This window comes from Apus apus, chromosome 26 (genome assembly GCF_020740795.1).
Source record: "Apus apus isolate bApuApu2 chromosome 26, bApuApu2.pri.cur, whole genome shotgun sequence".
NCBI classification, from domain to species: Eukaryota; Metazoa; Chordata; class Aves; order Apodiformes; family Apodidae; genus Apus; species Apus apus.
The window spans coordinates 1,462,427-1,478,420 of NC_067307.1; the positions used below are offsets into that span (position 1 = coordinate 1,462,427).

General features: G+C 50.7%; 2 protein-coding genes across 2 annotated transcripts; one reads left to right on the forward strand and one right to left on the reverse strand.

The window, feature by feature from the left end:
* Positions 1–216: 216 nt before the first annotated feature.
* NEFL (neurofilament light chain) lies at positions 217–5,143 on the forward strand. Its single transcript, XM_051640902.1, has 4 exons — positions 217–1,309; positions 2,142–2,266; positions 3,181–3,500; positions 4,569–5,143. The coding sequence occupies exons 1-4, from the start codon at positions 263–265 to the stop codon at positions 4,745–4,747; spliced, it is 1,671 nt and encodes a 556-aa protein (XP_051496862.1). The 5' UTR covers positions 217–262; the 3' UTR covers positions 4,748–5,143.
* A 5,090-nt stretch (positions 5,144–10,233) lies between these two features.
* NEFM (neurofilament medium chain) lies at positions 10,234–14,911 on the reverse strand. The gene is made up of 3 exons (XM_051640889.1): positions 13,816–14,911; positions 13,432–13,556; positions 10,234–12,191 (listed from the first exon to the last, which is right to left on the reverse strand). Exons 1-3 carry the CDS (start codon positions 14,875–14,877, stop codon positions 10,850–10,852), a joined length of 2,529 nt encoding a protein of 842 aa, XP_051496849.1. The 5' UTR covers positions 14,878–14,911; the 3' UTR covers positions 10,234–10,849.
* Positions 14,912–15,994: the final 1,083 nt, after the last annotated feature.

Here is a 15,994-nt window from a genome sequence, read left to right on the forward strand (position 1 = left end):
GTCGGGATGAGGGAAGAGGACAGTTACACAGGAGGCGGGAAGGTCGGGAGGGCAGCAGCGAGACCTGAGGCGTCTCCGAGGCGATACCCCACGAGCTAACACAGAGCCCAGCCCAAACCAACCCAACCCATCCCCCGGCCCTGCCTCAGCGCCAGCCGCTCCGCCCCGGCCCCGCCCGGCTGCTCCCGCCCGCCCTCCCCGCCCATAAATCGCGGCTGCGGGGGCTGCGGTCCCGCAGAGCCCCTGCTGCCCTCCCGCCGCCATGAGCTCGTACGGCTACGAGCCGTTCTTCCCGTCCTACAAGCGGCGGTTCGCCGAGAGCCCGCGGCTGCACGTCTCGGTGCGCAGCGGCGGGTTCAGCTCGGCGCGCTCGGCGTTCTCCAGCCTCTCAGCGCCCGTCTCGTCCGTCTCGGTCCGGCGCAGCTACGGCAGCTCCAGCGCCTCGGGCTCCCTGCTGCACTCGGTGGACAGCCTCGACCTCAGCCAGGTGGCCGCCATCAGCAACGACCTCAAGTCGATCCGCAGCCAGGAGCGGGCGCAGCTGCAGGACCTGAACGACCGCTTCGCCTGCTTCATCGAGCGGGTGCACGAGCTGGAGCAGCAGAACAAGGTGCTGGAGGCCGAGCTGCTGGTCCTGCGGCAGAAACACGCCGAGCCCTCCCGCTTCCGCGCCCTCTACGAGCAGGAGATCCGGGAGCTGCGGCTGGCGGCCGAGGAGGCGGCCAGCGAGAAGCAGGCGCTGCAGGGCGAGCGGGAGAGCCTGGAGGAGACGCTGCGGGGGCTGCAGGCGCGCTACGAGGAGGAGGTGCTGAGCCGGGAGGACGCGGAGGCGCGGCTGCTGGAGGTGCGCAAGGGCGCGGACGAAGCCGCCCTGGCGCGGGCGGAGCTGGAGAAGCGGGTGGACAGCCTGCTGGACGAGCTGGCCTTCCTCAAGAAGGTGCACGAGGAGGAGCTGGCCGAGCTGCAGGCGCAGATCCAGTACGCGCACCTGTCGGTGGAGATGGACGTGTCGGCCAAGCCCGACCTCTCCGCGGCCCTGCGCGACATCCGAGCTCAGTACGAGAAGCTGGCGGCCCGCAACATGCAGAACGCCGAGGAGTGGTTCCGCAGCCGCTTCACCGTGCTCAGCGAGAGCGCGGCCAAGAACACCGACGCCGTCCGGGCCGCCAAGGACGAGGTGTCCGAGAGCCGCCGGCTGCTGAAGGCCAAGACGCTGGAGATCGAGGCCACCCGCGGCATGAACGAGGCGCTGGAGAAGCAGCTGCAGGAGCTGGAAGAGAAGCAGAGCGCGGACATCTCTGCCCTGCAGGTGAGAGGGGCTGGGGGGGGGGCATCCTGGAGGGGAGGGCATCCTGGAGGGGGCATCCCTTCCAGCTCCAGGGGGGCATCTTGGAGGGGAGGGCATCGCTTCCAGCTCCGGGGGGGCATCCTGGAGGGGGGGGGCATCGCTTCCAGCTCCGGGGGGGGCATCCTGGAGGGGAGGGCATCGCTTCCAGCTCCGGGGGGGGCATCCTGGAGGGGAGGGCATCGCTTCCAGCTCCGGGGGGGGCATCCTGGAGGGGAGGGCATCGCTTCCAGCTCCGGGGGGGGCATCCTGGAGGAGAGGGCATCGCTTCCAGCTCCGGGGGGGGCATCCTGGAGGGGAGGGCATCGCTTCCAGCTCCGGGGGGGGCATCCTGGAGGGGAGGGCATCGCTTGCAGCTCACAGGTAATTTCTGCAGTGGTGCCACGTCTCTAAACTCTTAAGGTGTGGTAAAATCACAGTGCAAAACGCCAGAGAGCTGCAATGCATGAGGCAGCCTTCGTTTCTGTACCAGTAAAGCCTTAAGCTAAAACTATACAAAGCACCAAGGGAGGCGTGAATTTCATGCACATGTTAGTCCTTGGATGGCAGAAAATTGAGCTCCTGATGTTAAATAGGGATGGAAAAATAAGACTGTAGGTACAGGAGTGGGAAAGCTCTGCCAGGGAAGGTGGGATTTGGTAAATGGTGCAGTTTTGGCTGCGGGGACGAGTTGGGTCTGTTGGCTCTGCTTGCTAGAGCAAGATTAAGCTGATAGTTTAGGAGACGTTCCTTCCAAGGATTGCTAGACGTGCCAGAATGAGGAGTTTCACACTGTCAATGTTGTTACTTCCAACAGGATACGATCAACAAATTAGAGAATGAGCTGAGGACCACAAAGAGTGAAATGGCTCGATACCTGAAGGAATACCAGGATCTGCTCAATGTGAAAATGGCCCTGGACATTGAAATTGCAGCTTACAGGTATGATGGGGGGGCAATATTTAAATAAGTCAGAACTTGGAGCAGGTTCCCCTTCATGTATCTTCAAGATCATTTATTTTATTTATCATTCCTCCAGCTGAAATGTTCCTAGGTAGATGTCAGAGTTGAATCAGTCTCTCTATTGGAAGAAGCAGTTGTTTCTGAGGTAAAATACTTGCTTTAAAGCAAAATATTCCATGTGTAGCCAACTTGTGTGACTACTAATACATATATGCATCCAGAACTTGCAGCTCTGCAATTTCTTTGTCTCATTTCTCCATCTTTACAGATAAAAATACCTGTTCTGTATTTGCATTGAAGAGATCTTGTATCAGTGGAACTTCCTAATACAAATGGTTGTGTTCTCAAAATGGTTAATCCCTTTTAAGAGTGGGCTTTGTTTCTAGCTCACAGAAGCTCCAAAGCAAATATTTTACAGCAGAATTACTGCTAAAAAGATGTTCTGTCCCAGACACCGTTAGAAATTGCAGAGGCTGAAACAGTTTCTGTGAGTGCCACAAGGGGGAATATTGAGAAGGTGGCTATAAACCTTGTCTAGTAACTGAACATAACATCAAAGTCTCAGGTCTGCATTGCTCTCTGCAGCCCTACAGGCTAAAAAAAACACACCTCGGATTTCACCTGCTGTAGGAACCTAATCCTAGAGGGTTTTTTCCCCATTGTTTTTTCTCACAAGGAATAGTATTAATTCACCAGTAACGTGCACCTCAGAAACTGAAATTATTCCAAGAAGATAGGGTAGCATTTCCACATGAGTTACTCATTATGGGCTAGTTTTTGCAGTCCTGAATCTGCAGTCTCTGGGGCTTGTGTTGCTCAAAGCATCATTATTCTCGTGGTCCACAGCTGAATCTGCTGCAGCCTAATTTCTATCTCCTGTTTTTTTCTGCTAGGAAGCTGCTGGAGGGTGAAGAGACCCGACTCAGCTTCACCAGTGTGGGAAGCATCACCAGTGGCTACACCCAGACTGCCCCCAGTTTTGGCAGGTCTGCCTACAGTGGGCTCCAGTCCAGCTCCTACCTGATGACAACCCGTTCCTTCCCCACCTACTACTCCAGTCACGTCCAGGAGGAACAGATTGAAATAGAGGAAACCATTGAGTCTGCTAAAGTGGGAGAAGCCAAGGCAGCCCCTGCAGAAGAAGGTGAGGAGGAAGAGAAGGAGGAAGGTGAGGAAGAAGCAGGAGGTGAAGAGGCCGAAGAAGAGGAGGAAGGTACTTACTTCAGATCCCTCCCTTTCCTGCTTCACCCTGCTCGTGTGGGGCAAAACCCAGAAATCCTGATGGTTAAGTCCAGTGATGAGACCTCTATCCTTGTCTGCTCACATGACAAAGGATTGTGGTGTTAAGCCCACAGCATTTAAGCAGGGCAGATAGAATATTGAGTGGAAGGTAAGGTAAATGTTCAGTATCAGGCAGATCATAGGTCTGGTTCTACTCCCCTGGAAATCACTGGGTGTTTTTTCCATTCCAATTTCCAAACATGACAATGAGTATAGTATACTGGAACAACATGTAGTGCTGTATTCACGTGGCAGCAAACGGTGCTTGGCTCTTGCAGACATTCTCAGAAAGAAGGAACAGAACATCCTGAGCTAAATATGGATTCTCAGAGAGCAGCCTGTGATAATGGGAACATCAGCAGGTGTCTGTAGGTGTTATGGTGGGTTCAGTGCATAGCAATACCTGTTGCCTGAGGTCTGGCAAGTTCTCTTGTTTAACCAAAGGTTATGCCACTTCCTTGCTGCCCTATAATTCATTTGCCAAGCTTGTATTTTAAAGAAAATGTAAAAGAATGTTGTCCAGAGGTTGCTTTTCCCAACCTCACTTGCCTAGCTCTGAGGATTTAACCTAAACATACCTGAAATGCATTGGTTACCATTGAACTATTGGAGTTTGTTAGTGCAAACATTAATTAGAATGAAATTACAGCTAAACAGCTAATTGGAGAGCAGTCCCTTTTTGAACTCAGGTCTTTGGGTAAGGCTTAAAGGAGTGAGTCCACAGTCAATTACTATTTTTCAAGGCCATGATTTTGAGAAGACTACAAAGTGTTTCACTCCCTTTCAAGTCTAGGATTTGATTGTGTAGTTTTCTTGGCCTCCCTTGGAAGTCCTGGATAAATGTCCCTGCTTCCATGCAAAATCAGTTGCCAGTCCCATTGTGTTGAGCTGGCTGCCACCCAGATGTGTGGGGTGGAGGGTGCAGGTGTCCTGGCTTCTCTTAAATTCCAGATGTGGAACAGTATGTAGATGTGAAATCTTTTCCTGTTGTCCTTCAAAGGTGCCAAGGAAGAATCTGAAGAAGCCAAAGAGGGTGAGGAAGAGGAAGGAGAAGGGGAAGAAACAGCAGCTGAAGAAGGAGAGGAGTCTCAGGAAACTGCTGAGGAAACTGGTGAGGAAGAGAAGGAGGAGAAAGAACCAGCAGGAAAAGAAGAGAGTGAAGTGAAGAAGAAGGCTTGATGTTTAGGCAGTCGAGCTTTCTCATCAGAGTAAATGATGATTGACTGAGCTAAAATTGCAGTCTCACATATTTATTAATTCAGTGACCACTGAGGTTTAAAGTTAATGATGTTTCTGTCTGTGCAGAGTATCAGTTTGCTTGCAGAGCACCCACTGGCTTGCTCCCCGAGTGCCGCATGGTCTACACGTATGAATTCAGGGGTTAAGTCTTTCTTGGGTGGTTCAGAACCTTAACATTTAAAAAAAGGGGGGGGGAAAAAAAGTCATGGGAATGAAAGTTATCCTTAACTTGCATTTAAAATAATTATGGGAACCTTGGGTGGGTAAAATAATGGAGGCTTCAATAAGTATGTGCAATAAAGCTAGTCAATAAAGTTACAGAAATGCTTACACGGATTCCTTGTGTGTGTCTTGTCACTCATGCACTTAAAAGGCTGACAAAGTGGGGTATCACACTCCTCTTTCAAGCCTGTCTAACAGGATGTGGGATGCTGGGTTCTGTCTATATGCTTGGAGGACTAATAGGTGGACAGCATTTCTTAGGAGGCTGTGAAATTTCCCTTGGAAAGCTTGAAATGGTAACAACACAGCAGTGTCTGTGCTGTCAGCTTTGTGGTGGGTCTCACTGGGCTGTTGGGCACACAAGCCCCCATTGGCCTTCTGAAAAAAAAAGGTTTTAAACCCGTACAGAAGCCAAATGCAAATGTGGCTGTTTTAAAAAAGCTGATAGGAAGTTGTTTGGTGTCTTGACAGGTTCTCTCAGCTGCTTGGATGAGCTGCCTTTCCAGGGTCCTGTCCTAAGCCAGTCCACTGTGGACTGAAAGGCTCATTTTCTTCTGGGGAAGCTGTCAGGGCCTTTTAAAGTTTGAAGTGAGAGCTAAAGAGAAGTCTAAGCTGTGATCAGGCACCAAATAGGAGCAGCTCAGCAGCAAAGCCTGGCAGTTCTAAAAGCCATGTCCTGTGGGCTGAGCCTGTTTTCTAATTAGCTCAAGTTGATGCCTAAAATTAAAACCCTGTGCTAAGGGCAAGTGCTGGATTAATGCTGCAAATTAAACCATTTAAAATAAACCCATCTTAATACAGGCATTACATGGCTGCACTTAATCTTTTCACTGTCCCATTTAGCTAGATGGATTTTTGCAAAGGATTTTGGGGTAACTTTGTAATTTTCTACACTGACTTCATGGCAGCAGTTGATTCTCACAGGCTCCTTGATGCTGTGTTGAGAGGGAAAGGAAGTGTCTCTTTATACCAATGTTAGGGGTGTTCCAAAAGTGTCTCCTTTTCAGTGCTGAAAAGAGTGGTGAAGAAGATGATGATGGATGAGGTAAGCGATGAAAACAATTCTTTCCTTCCACATTCCCAGGAAAAACAGCAGAAGAAAGAAGCAGCAGCTTTGATAAAACTGTTCAGGAAACAGAGCTTGTGTGCATAGGTAGTAATTCCAGTAGCTCCTGTTCAGGGAGTTCCAGCATCATTTCCAAATGCTTATTTTCCCTCTCTCCCCCTACTTACTTCAGTTTTTGATGCATTTGAGAACCAGAAGGGAAATGAGTACATTTGTTTTTCCTTTCTTGTCTCGTTTTGGGTTTTTTTTAATCACATTTCCCCTCTGTTTTTAGTGGAGGTTTTTCTCCATGGATTTATGCCAACTTATTATTTCAAAGCAGATTTTTCTCCTGTCTCCAGGAAGGCAGTGGGGAGAGGTGGGGGGGTATTTGCAGTTTCTTGAGTGGGAGGTGACTGTGCTGTTCGCTCAGCGCTTTCCAAAGCTATCAAGGGGTTGCAGGAGACCTGCTCCTGGTGGGGGGTGATACCCTTCATTGCAACACAGCAGAATAAAGGTTGTACTTGGGCATTCACCTGAGTGCTCTGTCAGAAAGTGCTGAGCAGGGCACTTCAGTCTGGAAAGAGGTAAAAGCCAGGTTAGGCGTGAGCTCGGAGCTCTACGCAGGCATTAAGCCCAACTGCTGTTAAATAGGTTGGCATATATTAAAGCCACTGCCCCACCCTGCCAAGCACTCAGAGCTCCTTTGAACTTCTCAATACCTGATCGTGCTTCCTCTTTCGTGTCCTTTATTGCAGATAAACCTCTTCACTCAGTCCTGAGTCCCCCTGTCCCCTGTGGGAAGGGATCGGGCCGGCGAGCTCTGCGCACCTTCGCAGCCAGGCTGCTCGGGATGCTCTCAGACCAGCACGTTCAGAGACACACCAGCAAACCCCTTTCTCCTTGCAGTGTGTTTCCCTCTGATCCCCACTCCTCGGGTTATTTTTCATGTATTGCAGCTAGAGGAGAGATTTCACCACTCTGCAGGCAACGTGTGAGTCGCAGGCGTGGCAAGGAGCTGCAGAGAGGGACAAGCTGCAGTGACTGTCCTGCCTGCTTTGTTCCCCCAAGTCCTGCCTGGCTGCTGAGGTAAACTGGTGGGAGGGAGGATGGGAACACAGGTCTGCATGCCAAGATGCTCCCCGGGTTGTGGGGATCTGGCTGCCAATACTTGCTTAACCTTTGGAAAGCCAGGAGCTGGCTTTGACGCAATGCAGTAAAAGCAGGCAGAGGGAGACACGAAGAGAACTTGAACCCAAGTTGCAGCTGCAAGAAAAGCCACCAGCCTGTCCCTGAGTTTTCTCGTGGTCTTTTGGGCAGATGAAGTCTGGATCAGGCCAAGATCTCACCACAGGGAGCCCAAACACAAGGAGGTCCTGAAGATTTTCTTGAGGTACACACCCCCTCCCTCCACGCAGCAAAAGGAAAACTTGTACAGGTGTAACATCCAGATTCTAGGAATTTACCTGATAGTAACTAAATAATAGAGAATTCATCATTTGCTGCCTTCCAGGGTTAGTTAAGGGTAGTTTAATCCTGAGCAGAGAGGGAAGAATGTGAATGGGAAAAGCAAAGACCTTGATGCCTGGAGAAAATTCTAGTGCCTGACTCAGCTCCCTGGCAAATGCAACCTCTTTGTGTTTTGTAACACTTCCCAGTTTGTTTCCACCTGGAATTTCGTTCTGGGATGCTGAAAACCTCTCAATTGTAGCTCTTCCACAAGCCAGTACACTAAAGAGATCCTATTTTAGAGCTTTCCACCTCCTGAAGTCATGGTGGTCTTGGCAGCCCACCTTAAACGAGATGCATAAATCTTCAGAGTAACTTCCTTTAATTATTGTTTTTCCCTGCACAGAGTCTTTTGTGTTGAATAATGAACTTCTGTGTCTGAGAGTAATTAATCCTTTCACTGGTTATGCACAGTCTGAAGGAGTAATTGGTGCAGAACAGGCAAATAACATACTATTTATGCATCTCTGCCCTGGAATTATGCGATCTCTTGAAACTGTTTGATTGCAGATGTCAGCAGACAAAACCTCTTGGCAACATTAAATAGTAATCGGTTCTTAAAGTTTTATAAATATTTAAAATGTGTTAAGCAGTTGCTTATTTCTCTGAGGATTTCATGGAAACATTTGCAGCGGGAAATAGGCTAAACTCACAAATTTCTTTAGTGTTAGAACAGAGGAAAAAAAAAAACCACAACACGGTTCTGGGTAATACCTAAAGGCTGCAATATGTTTTGGGTGGAAAAGGAGGGGAAATGAGGATATTTTTAAATACATGGTGCTCATGGGCAGCCCAAGAGTTTGCCTCCCACCAGGCTGGTAGCTCCCTGGCTTTGCAGTTGGGGGCATTTAAGCAGGTTCTGGACCTTAACTGGAAGCACATAAGGAGAAAGTTTTACTTTTAAACATTAGTGTCTGGTTTAGTTTTTGGTTTTAGTGCTATTGTTCTCTTGAAAAATGTGAGTAGCCCCAAGAGAGAAGTAGCTTCAATGCTCACAAACCACTGGGCCTTTCTGTATTTTAATATAACTGGGTGCAAACACTTCCTGACAGTAGGTGAGGGTGACTGGGCCACTTCTTGTCCATATAGTTCTTTTAATGTCACATCCACACGTAACCTTCACTAATAAGCTCACTCCAGAGAAGCTGCCATTTAATTTGCTGACTCTGCTGTAATTAAACATCACTCCAGCAGCAAGTTGTTGAGCACAGATTTCCATTATTGATACCAGCAGGGGAAACATCCTTTGCTTTGCTACACAAAGGCACTCAGATTTCTTTGGAAGCCTTATCTGCTGTGGGTTTTTTAACAGTTTCTCCAGTGAAGAATATCCAGGACCCTTTCAATTAAAAACTACTTGATGTCCATGTATTGATAGGGTAAAGAATTGGAAGGCATATCCAAATCACAGAGATTCTGATCAGACCTTCAATTGGTCAGTAGATTTCAGGACAGTCCCTGGGATGAACCCAGGCTGCTGAAAAAATGAATTGCATTTCTTGGCTAGTAGTTACAGGAGACAAGGCAGGAGCAGTGGGCTTTGTTTTCCTTTTGAAATATGGTAGAAATGATTACAGTATTAATCCCATAATAGAACATAGCAGTTCCCCAAATTGGAGTCAGGGCCCTCCTCTTTTTTCCCTTTGTTTCATCTGCATTTATTTTACATGCAGTGGGACTTTAGAGGGCTTTTAAAATTGGATTTCTACTTAATAAAGCCAACCTAGAAGTGGCAGTAGACACAGGCCAGTGCATAGGAGGCCTTTCTATTAGAAATTAAGCAATGCTTTAATTTGCTGTTACAATTTGACCACAATAATTTGAGCATTACCCAGCCTCTGTTCAGACTGAAGGGGCTCATTTCTACAGCTATTTTCAAATGGAGAAATACCTAAAACACAAGTTAGGAGTATTTTTGATACATGATTCCAGTATCATCTCTGGGACAGTTTCTTTTTTTCCCAGGAATTTATTTGCTCTCAATTTGGGAATGTTGTGTTTAGAGGCAGATTGCACCTGTGGGTCATTCCAGACAGAATTGAGAAGGATTTTTCCCATATAATTAAGGCAGAAGGGGAAAAGATAATCAGAAGCCACCCCATTTTGATGAACACATGGTGTCATGGTTGAGGTTTCTTAATGGGTCTCTGCACACTTAAGTGACAAGCATCATAGAAGACACTGTGAGCCTTGTGGCTCACTGACAGGCTAGTTCACAGGAAAAAAAAAAAAATCAAGAAAATCTGGAAATTGTCACATTTTTAATGTTCTCCTTACATGTTGAGGCTCATGTGCAGGGAAATTATCCTTGCAGCACAATTGCAGGATTGTGATACTCACAGCTCGTGGCTTAGAGACCTTCCTGTTGCTAACAAAGGCAATTACAACCCCTCAGAGCACCTAAAGACCAGGCAGCAGAATTCAATGGATGACTCTTTACCCTGGGATACAGCTCCTAAGTATTTGCTTAAACCAGCTCAAGTATTTGTGTTATGGGACAGAGGATTTGTTCATCATATCCAATCCAAACCTGTTTCTAAAGCAGGAAAGGAAAACCTTGAGCAACTTTTCAACCTCTATTCCTGTTCAGGACAAGAGTATCAAACTCCAGAGAAGGATCCAAGCTGGAAAAAAGCCACCAGACAAGTCATGTTTTCAGTATTGACCTTTATTGAGCAAGAACTGCTGTGACTTTTACATCAAACAACAAAAGGTTGCATACTGTGCATGTCAACTAGGTTCTCCCATGAGCAAAAGTCCACCCTAATTGCACCAGTGAGGTAAACATAATTATTTATAAGTAGCTTTGTTTTTTTTTTTTAAGGCTAGGAGACTTCTGGTTCTCATGAATATTCTATTACTGTTTTCTGTTTGTTTTCTTTTTTTTTGGCTCAGTTGGTTCTTTGCATAATACATCTTAAGTCATTCCTCAGATACATCCCTCCAACAGCTCAGGAAATTCAAAAGCTTCCTTTGCACGTTTCACCTCATGCACTATTATTAGTTTATTTTTTTTGGTTTTTTTTTTGTTTGTTTGAAGATTCCCAAGTTCTGTGGAGGGAGTACATCTTGAGCCTGCATGCATTCCCCCCCCCTCCCCTATATTGCACAAAAAAAAGAGTAAAATACTGTGTGTCTGGAGCCTCCATGAGAGAACCCGTTCTGCTTTGAAGCCGTCACTCACATGCATGTTGCAGCTGTCCTATGGCTTAACCTTTTGCACCAACCCAAGCTCTGGAAATTTGTTAATTTAGCTATGATTTATTTTAGTCGGTCTCTTTAATCTCTTTTACTACGGCATGTGAAGTGACTTTCTCCACTTTCTTGGTGGACACTAGTTTCTCCTCAAAGCTCTCTTCGTGTTCCTCTACCTTCTGAGTGACCGTCACCGACTTGGTGATATAGGTGGTTGTACTGTCCCCACCTTCAGTGATCTTCTCTGCTTTTTTGGTTACTACAATCTTCTCACCCTTGTCATCAGTTGGGCTCACATCTAGGCCATTGGTGACAACTCCCTTGTCTTCCTCCTCAACCTCCTTCTCTTTGGATTCCTCCTCCTTTTTCTCCTCCACCTCACCATTCACTGCAATGTCTTCTTTCCTGGACTCCTTCTCTACCTCGGCACTGATTTTTGTTACCTTTGTGACCGTGATGGTCTCCTCCACTGCAGCCTTTTCAGCTTTGACTGGGGAGGCTGGCTTCTCTGGAGAACGGGGCTTCTCAGGAGGCACTGGCTTTTCTGGAGAAGGGGCTTTTTCTGGGCTGGCTGGTTTTTCAGGAGAACGGGGCTTTTCTGGGCTGGCCAGCTTCTCCAGGCTCACAGCTTTCTCCGGGCTCGCAGGCTTCTCTGGTGTTACAGGCTTCTCTGGGGTTGCTGCCTTCTCTGGAGAGGCTACCTTTGGTGTTGCTGGCTTCTCTGGGGATGGTGCTTTCTCTTCCTCCTTGGCTGGTTTCTCACCACCTTTCTCCACCTTCTGGTCTTTTCCTGCTTCTGCAGCTTTTTCTTTCTGGACAGCCTTGGCTGGCTCCGCTACGGGGGATTTAGGGGGAGACTTGGAGGGAGGGGTTTTGACCTTCTCTGCCTTTGCTGCTACCTCTTCAGCTTTCCCCTTGGCCTCAGCTTCCTCCCCCTCTTCCTCAGCCTCTTCCCCTTCTTCCTTTTCCTCTATTTCTTCTTTTTCAGAACCCCCTTCTTCTGCTGCGTCAGACTTTGCAGCTTCTTCTTCCTCCTCTGCTTCTTCTTCCTCCTTCTCTTCCTCGGGTGCAGCTGCTTGTTCTGCAGCAGCCTTCTCTGAAACAGCTTCTTCCTCTACAGCTGCTTCTTCTGCTTTTTCTTCCTTCTGTTCTTCTTGCTGGGCCTTGGCTGCCATTTCTTCTGCGATAGCTGCTAGGGCATCTTCCATTTCAGACTTTTCATCCTCTACCTTTGTCTCTTCAATGATTTCTTCTACAAACTTGTGCTGGACCTTCAGCTTTGGTGGTTCAATTTTTGTTTTCTGAATTTTAGTGGATGCTATTGTGACAGATGGTTGCCTGTGTGTAAATATGGGTCCAGTAATGCTTCCAGAGAAGGCACTGAATCTTGTCTCTTCACCCTCCAGTAGCTTCCTAAGGGAATCAGGAGGAAAAAAAAAGTGAGCACAGAAACCCAACATAGGGACAGCTATTAGGGTATTTCCCTTCTGTCAGCAGGAAGAAACCAGTTTGCATGTGGAATATGCTAGAGCTGATCAGCATAATCCATCCCTCAGCCCCAGTCTGGCTTTCCTTGAATCAGCTCTTTTCCACAACTGATACTCAGCAAACAGCTTTTGGCTTGGCTTGCATGTGGCAAGGGTAACACCTCCAGCTGATCAAATTCATCCTTAAGGTCAAAGACTTGAGCATAAGTCAGCACAGAGTATGACAAAACAATTGACTTCCTAGGATGTGTTATGACTTAGGTCAGCTGAGAGTTTGGCACAGCCAACTGACAGAAATCCAACCTTGTGGCTGAGATCTTCAAAGCCAATTAAGAGCCTATGTTCTAGGTCAATAGTTGGAGCATCCACCTCTCTTGTGTGGCTGTGAAAACTGGATACTTCAGAGACTTGTATTCATCTAACTTTGGCAGCAAACAGCTACAGACCTTAGGGTACATGTGTGTTGGTTTGAACAACCTCAGGAATTTAAGCAAATCTGGAGATGGTTTTTACTTTGCTTATTATATTCAAGTGCCTCTTTTTTCATCTAAGCCCGTGACCCAGAAAAATCAGCAGTTCTCCAAGGAGAGCTCTGAAATGATGCAGAGGAGACTAAAAAAAACCTGCCAGGTGATGGCAACAGCAAGCAATGTTCCTGCTCCAGATTAGAGTTGATGCCTTTCAAGGGAAAGTTGAGCAAGAGAAGTGAAAGTGTTTGTGACAAGCAGATAAGCACTCCCTGCTTGAAACCATGATCAAGCAAGTGCTCTGCCTCTCTCAAGTGATAAAAGAGAATTCAAGTGACAGGAACGGCTTGCTTGGCATATGCAAGGTAAACAGGAATTAAAAATAAACTTGTCTTTCCCTGTATCTTTTGGGCACAAGGGCAGGATGCAGCAGCAGGTGCCACTGCCCCGTGCCCACGGGGCTTGGGGAGCTTTGCCACCGATTCCCGGGAAGCTGCCCCCTGAGGACCTTCAGATTCTGACGGCAACCCTCCCTGGATCTGCACGGATTTGGAAAGGCTTGTAACAACTTAGTGAAGCTCTACTTGTGCTCGCGTTCACTGCGTGCAGCTGCTCCTCGGCAGGGGCAAAGCTCCTCAAGGCAGCAGCAGCCGCAGAGCTATTAATATTCCCGCCTCATCTGCAGTGACCCTACTGTACCTGTATGCAGCAATTTCAATATCCAGGGCCATCTTGACATTGAGGAGGTCCTGGTATTCCCTCAAGTGACGTGCCATTTCCCACTTGGTTCCTCGAAGCTCGTTCTCCAGCTGATGGATCGTGTCCTGCAACCGAGACGCAGAAAAACTTCGGTGACACAGACACGCGCCCGGCGCGGGGGAAAAAGTTCCCCGAAAGGACTTGAGGAAACTCTTCCCACCACCACCCCGAGAAGCAACCCCCGGAGCAGAGCAGGAGCCAGCGGGCTCCCACCGACATCCCGCACCGCATCCCCGCACCCAGCCCTCTGCGCATCCCCCCCCCCCCCCGCCCCCCCAGGACCCTGCCCCGGGCTCGGCGCTGCCCGGACCCCCTCCCCGCTACCTGGTAGGTGCTGAGGTCGTTGTTGTGGCGCTCCTCGATGTCGCTGAGCTGCCGCTCCAGCGATTCCTTGGTGCCGCGCACCGACTCCAGCTCGATGCTCTTGGACTGCAGCTGCCGGCGGTACTCGGCGATCTCCTCCTTGGCGGAGCGGATGGCCTCCTTGTTCTGCTCCGCAGCCTCGGTCAGCTTGGCGTAGCGGCACTTGAACCACTCCTCGGCCTGGTGCATGTTGTGGTCGGACTGGCACTCCAGCTGGGCGCGGATCTCCTTCAGCGCCGTGGTCAGGTCGGTCTTCAGGTAGTCCTTCCTCTCCACCGTGGCGTGGGACGCCTGGAGCTGAGCCAGCAGCTCGGCCACCTCCTCCTCGTGGTTGCCCCGCAGGAAAGCCACCTCGTCCTGCAGCGACTGCACCTTCTTGTCCAGCTCCGCCCGCATCAGCGAGGCCTCCTCCATCTCCTTGCGCAGGGCTCGGATGGTGGCCTCCGTCTCGTCCCGCAGCCGCGCCTCGTCCTCGAAGCGCTCCCGCAGGCGCTGGATGTCCTCCTCGATGTGCTCCGAGTCCAGCTGGATCTGCGCCTTCTCGTGGCTCACCTGCTCCAGGGCCCCGCGCAGCTCCCGCAGCTCCTGCTCGTAGGCATCGCTCAGCTGCGCCCGCCCGGCGTGTTTCTGCCGCAGAGCCGCCAGCTCCGCCTCGATCTCCTTGTTCTGCTGCTCCAGGTAGTGAACCTTCTCGATGTAGCCGGCGAAGCGGTCGTTCAGCCCTTGCAGCTGCTCCTTCTCGTTGGAGCGGCTCAGCTTCAGCTCGGCCGCCCCGTTCAGCAGCGAGGACTGGCTGACGTCCAGGCTCTCGGCCGAGCTCAGCACGGTGGAGCCGTAGGGACCCCGCGGCCCCCCCAGGTTGGAGCGTTTGTAGGAGGAGGAGACGGTGCTGCCCGAGCCCCGCGACCAGGACTGCGAGCGGAACCCGCTGGACGGGGAAGCGCTGGCGCGGCTGTAGGTGGCCCGGGTCTCGGTCACCCGGCGGTACGAGGGGTTGCCCAGGGGCTCCATGGTGTAGCTCATGGCTGCGAGGGGGCTCCGGGCTGGCGGGCGGCAGCTCAGCGATGCTCTGCTCCTCCGCCGCCTCTTATATAGCCCCGCCGGGCGGCTGCGGGGCGGCCCCGCACACGTGTGCGGGGGGCGGCATCTCCCCCGGCCCTGCCCCGGCCCCGCCTCTCCTCCTCCTTCTCCTCCTCCTCCTCCTCCTCCTCCTCCTCCTCCTCCTCCTCCGCTCCTGCCCCTGGCTCCGGCTCCCCCTTCCCTGCTCCCCCTGCCCGGCCCCCCAGCCCCTGATTGCCCCCCTCCCCTCCCAGTGCCCCTTCCCCATTCCCCCTGGTTTCTCCCCTTCATCCCTATCCTCCCACCCCACTGCTCCTCCTTCCCATTTCCCCTCCTCTCTTGTCCCGCTCCCCCCGTTCCCTCCCTGCCCCCCCATCCCCGTTTCCCCAGCTCCTTCCCTCCCGCCCCTGCTCCCTTCTCCCCCCTTCCCTAGCCCGTTACCCTCTCCCTTTTCTTCCTTTTCCTCCTTTCTCGTCTTTCTTCTCTCTTTTTTCTTTCTTTTCCCTCTTTTATCTCTTTGATCTCCTTTCTTTTCCCCCTCTTTTCTTCCTTCCCTAGCAGCGGCCGTGGCGGAACGGATCGTGGTACCAGGGTAGGGCTGGGACCGGGACCGGGACCGGGACCGGGACCAGGACAGGGATAGGGACCAGGACAGGGATAGGGACCAGGACAGGGACCGGGCCCGCAGCCCCGCGGGCAGCTCCGGCAGGCGGGGCCGCCCCGAGCAGCCCCCGGGGTCTCAGGGTGCATCCCCAACCCCCGCATCCCCCCTTCCCCGGGCGGGCTCTGACATTGGAAGGTCAGAGGGTGGGTGGGCGCCGGGGCTGCTTTGCACCAAGGGGGGAGCCCCCGGCAAAAGGCTTCGCCCCCCCCGCAGCCGGGGGATCTGCAGGAGAGCGGGTGCAGTGCTGCAAACTGGAGTTTCAATCCCTCTCCCCTCTCCCGCTGCATCCAAAATCCTTGATCTTGATTCTTCTTGCCCCCCTCTCTTCCTTCCTCTCTCTCCCTCCCACCCTCACCGTTTAATCTAAAGCTTTGAAATAAATTCTCCTGCTTGAAAACCTGCTGGAAAATCCTGTTC

Coding starts and splice junctions, on each gene's coding strand:
- NEFL (XM_051640902.1), top strand. CDS start 263: ATGAGCTCGTACGGCTACGAGCCGTTCTTCCCGTCCTACAAGCGGCGG. Junction 1,310..2,141: donor CGGACATCTCTGCCCTGCAG/GTGAGAGGGGCT, acceptor TACTTCCAACAG/GATACGATCAACAAATTAGA. Junction 3,501..4,568: donor GGCCGAAGAAGAGGAGGAAG/GTACTTACTTCA, acceptor TGTCCTTCAAAG/GTGCCAAGGAAGAATCTGAA.
- NEFM (XM_051640889.1), bottom strand. CDS start 14,877: ATGAGCTACACCATGGAGCCCCTGGGCAACCCCTCGTACCGCCGGGTG. Junction 13,557..13,815: donor ACGACCTCAGCACCTACCAG/GTAGCGGGGAGG, acceptor TCTCGGTTGCAG/GACACGATCCATCAGCTGGA. Junction 12,192..13,431: donor ATTGAAATTGCTGCATACAG/GTACAGTAGGGT, acceptor TGATTCCCTTAG/GAAGCTACTGGAGGGTGAAG.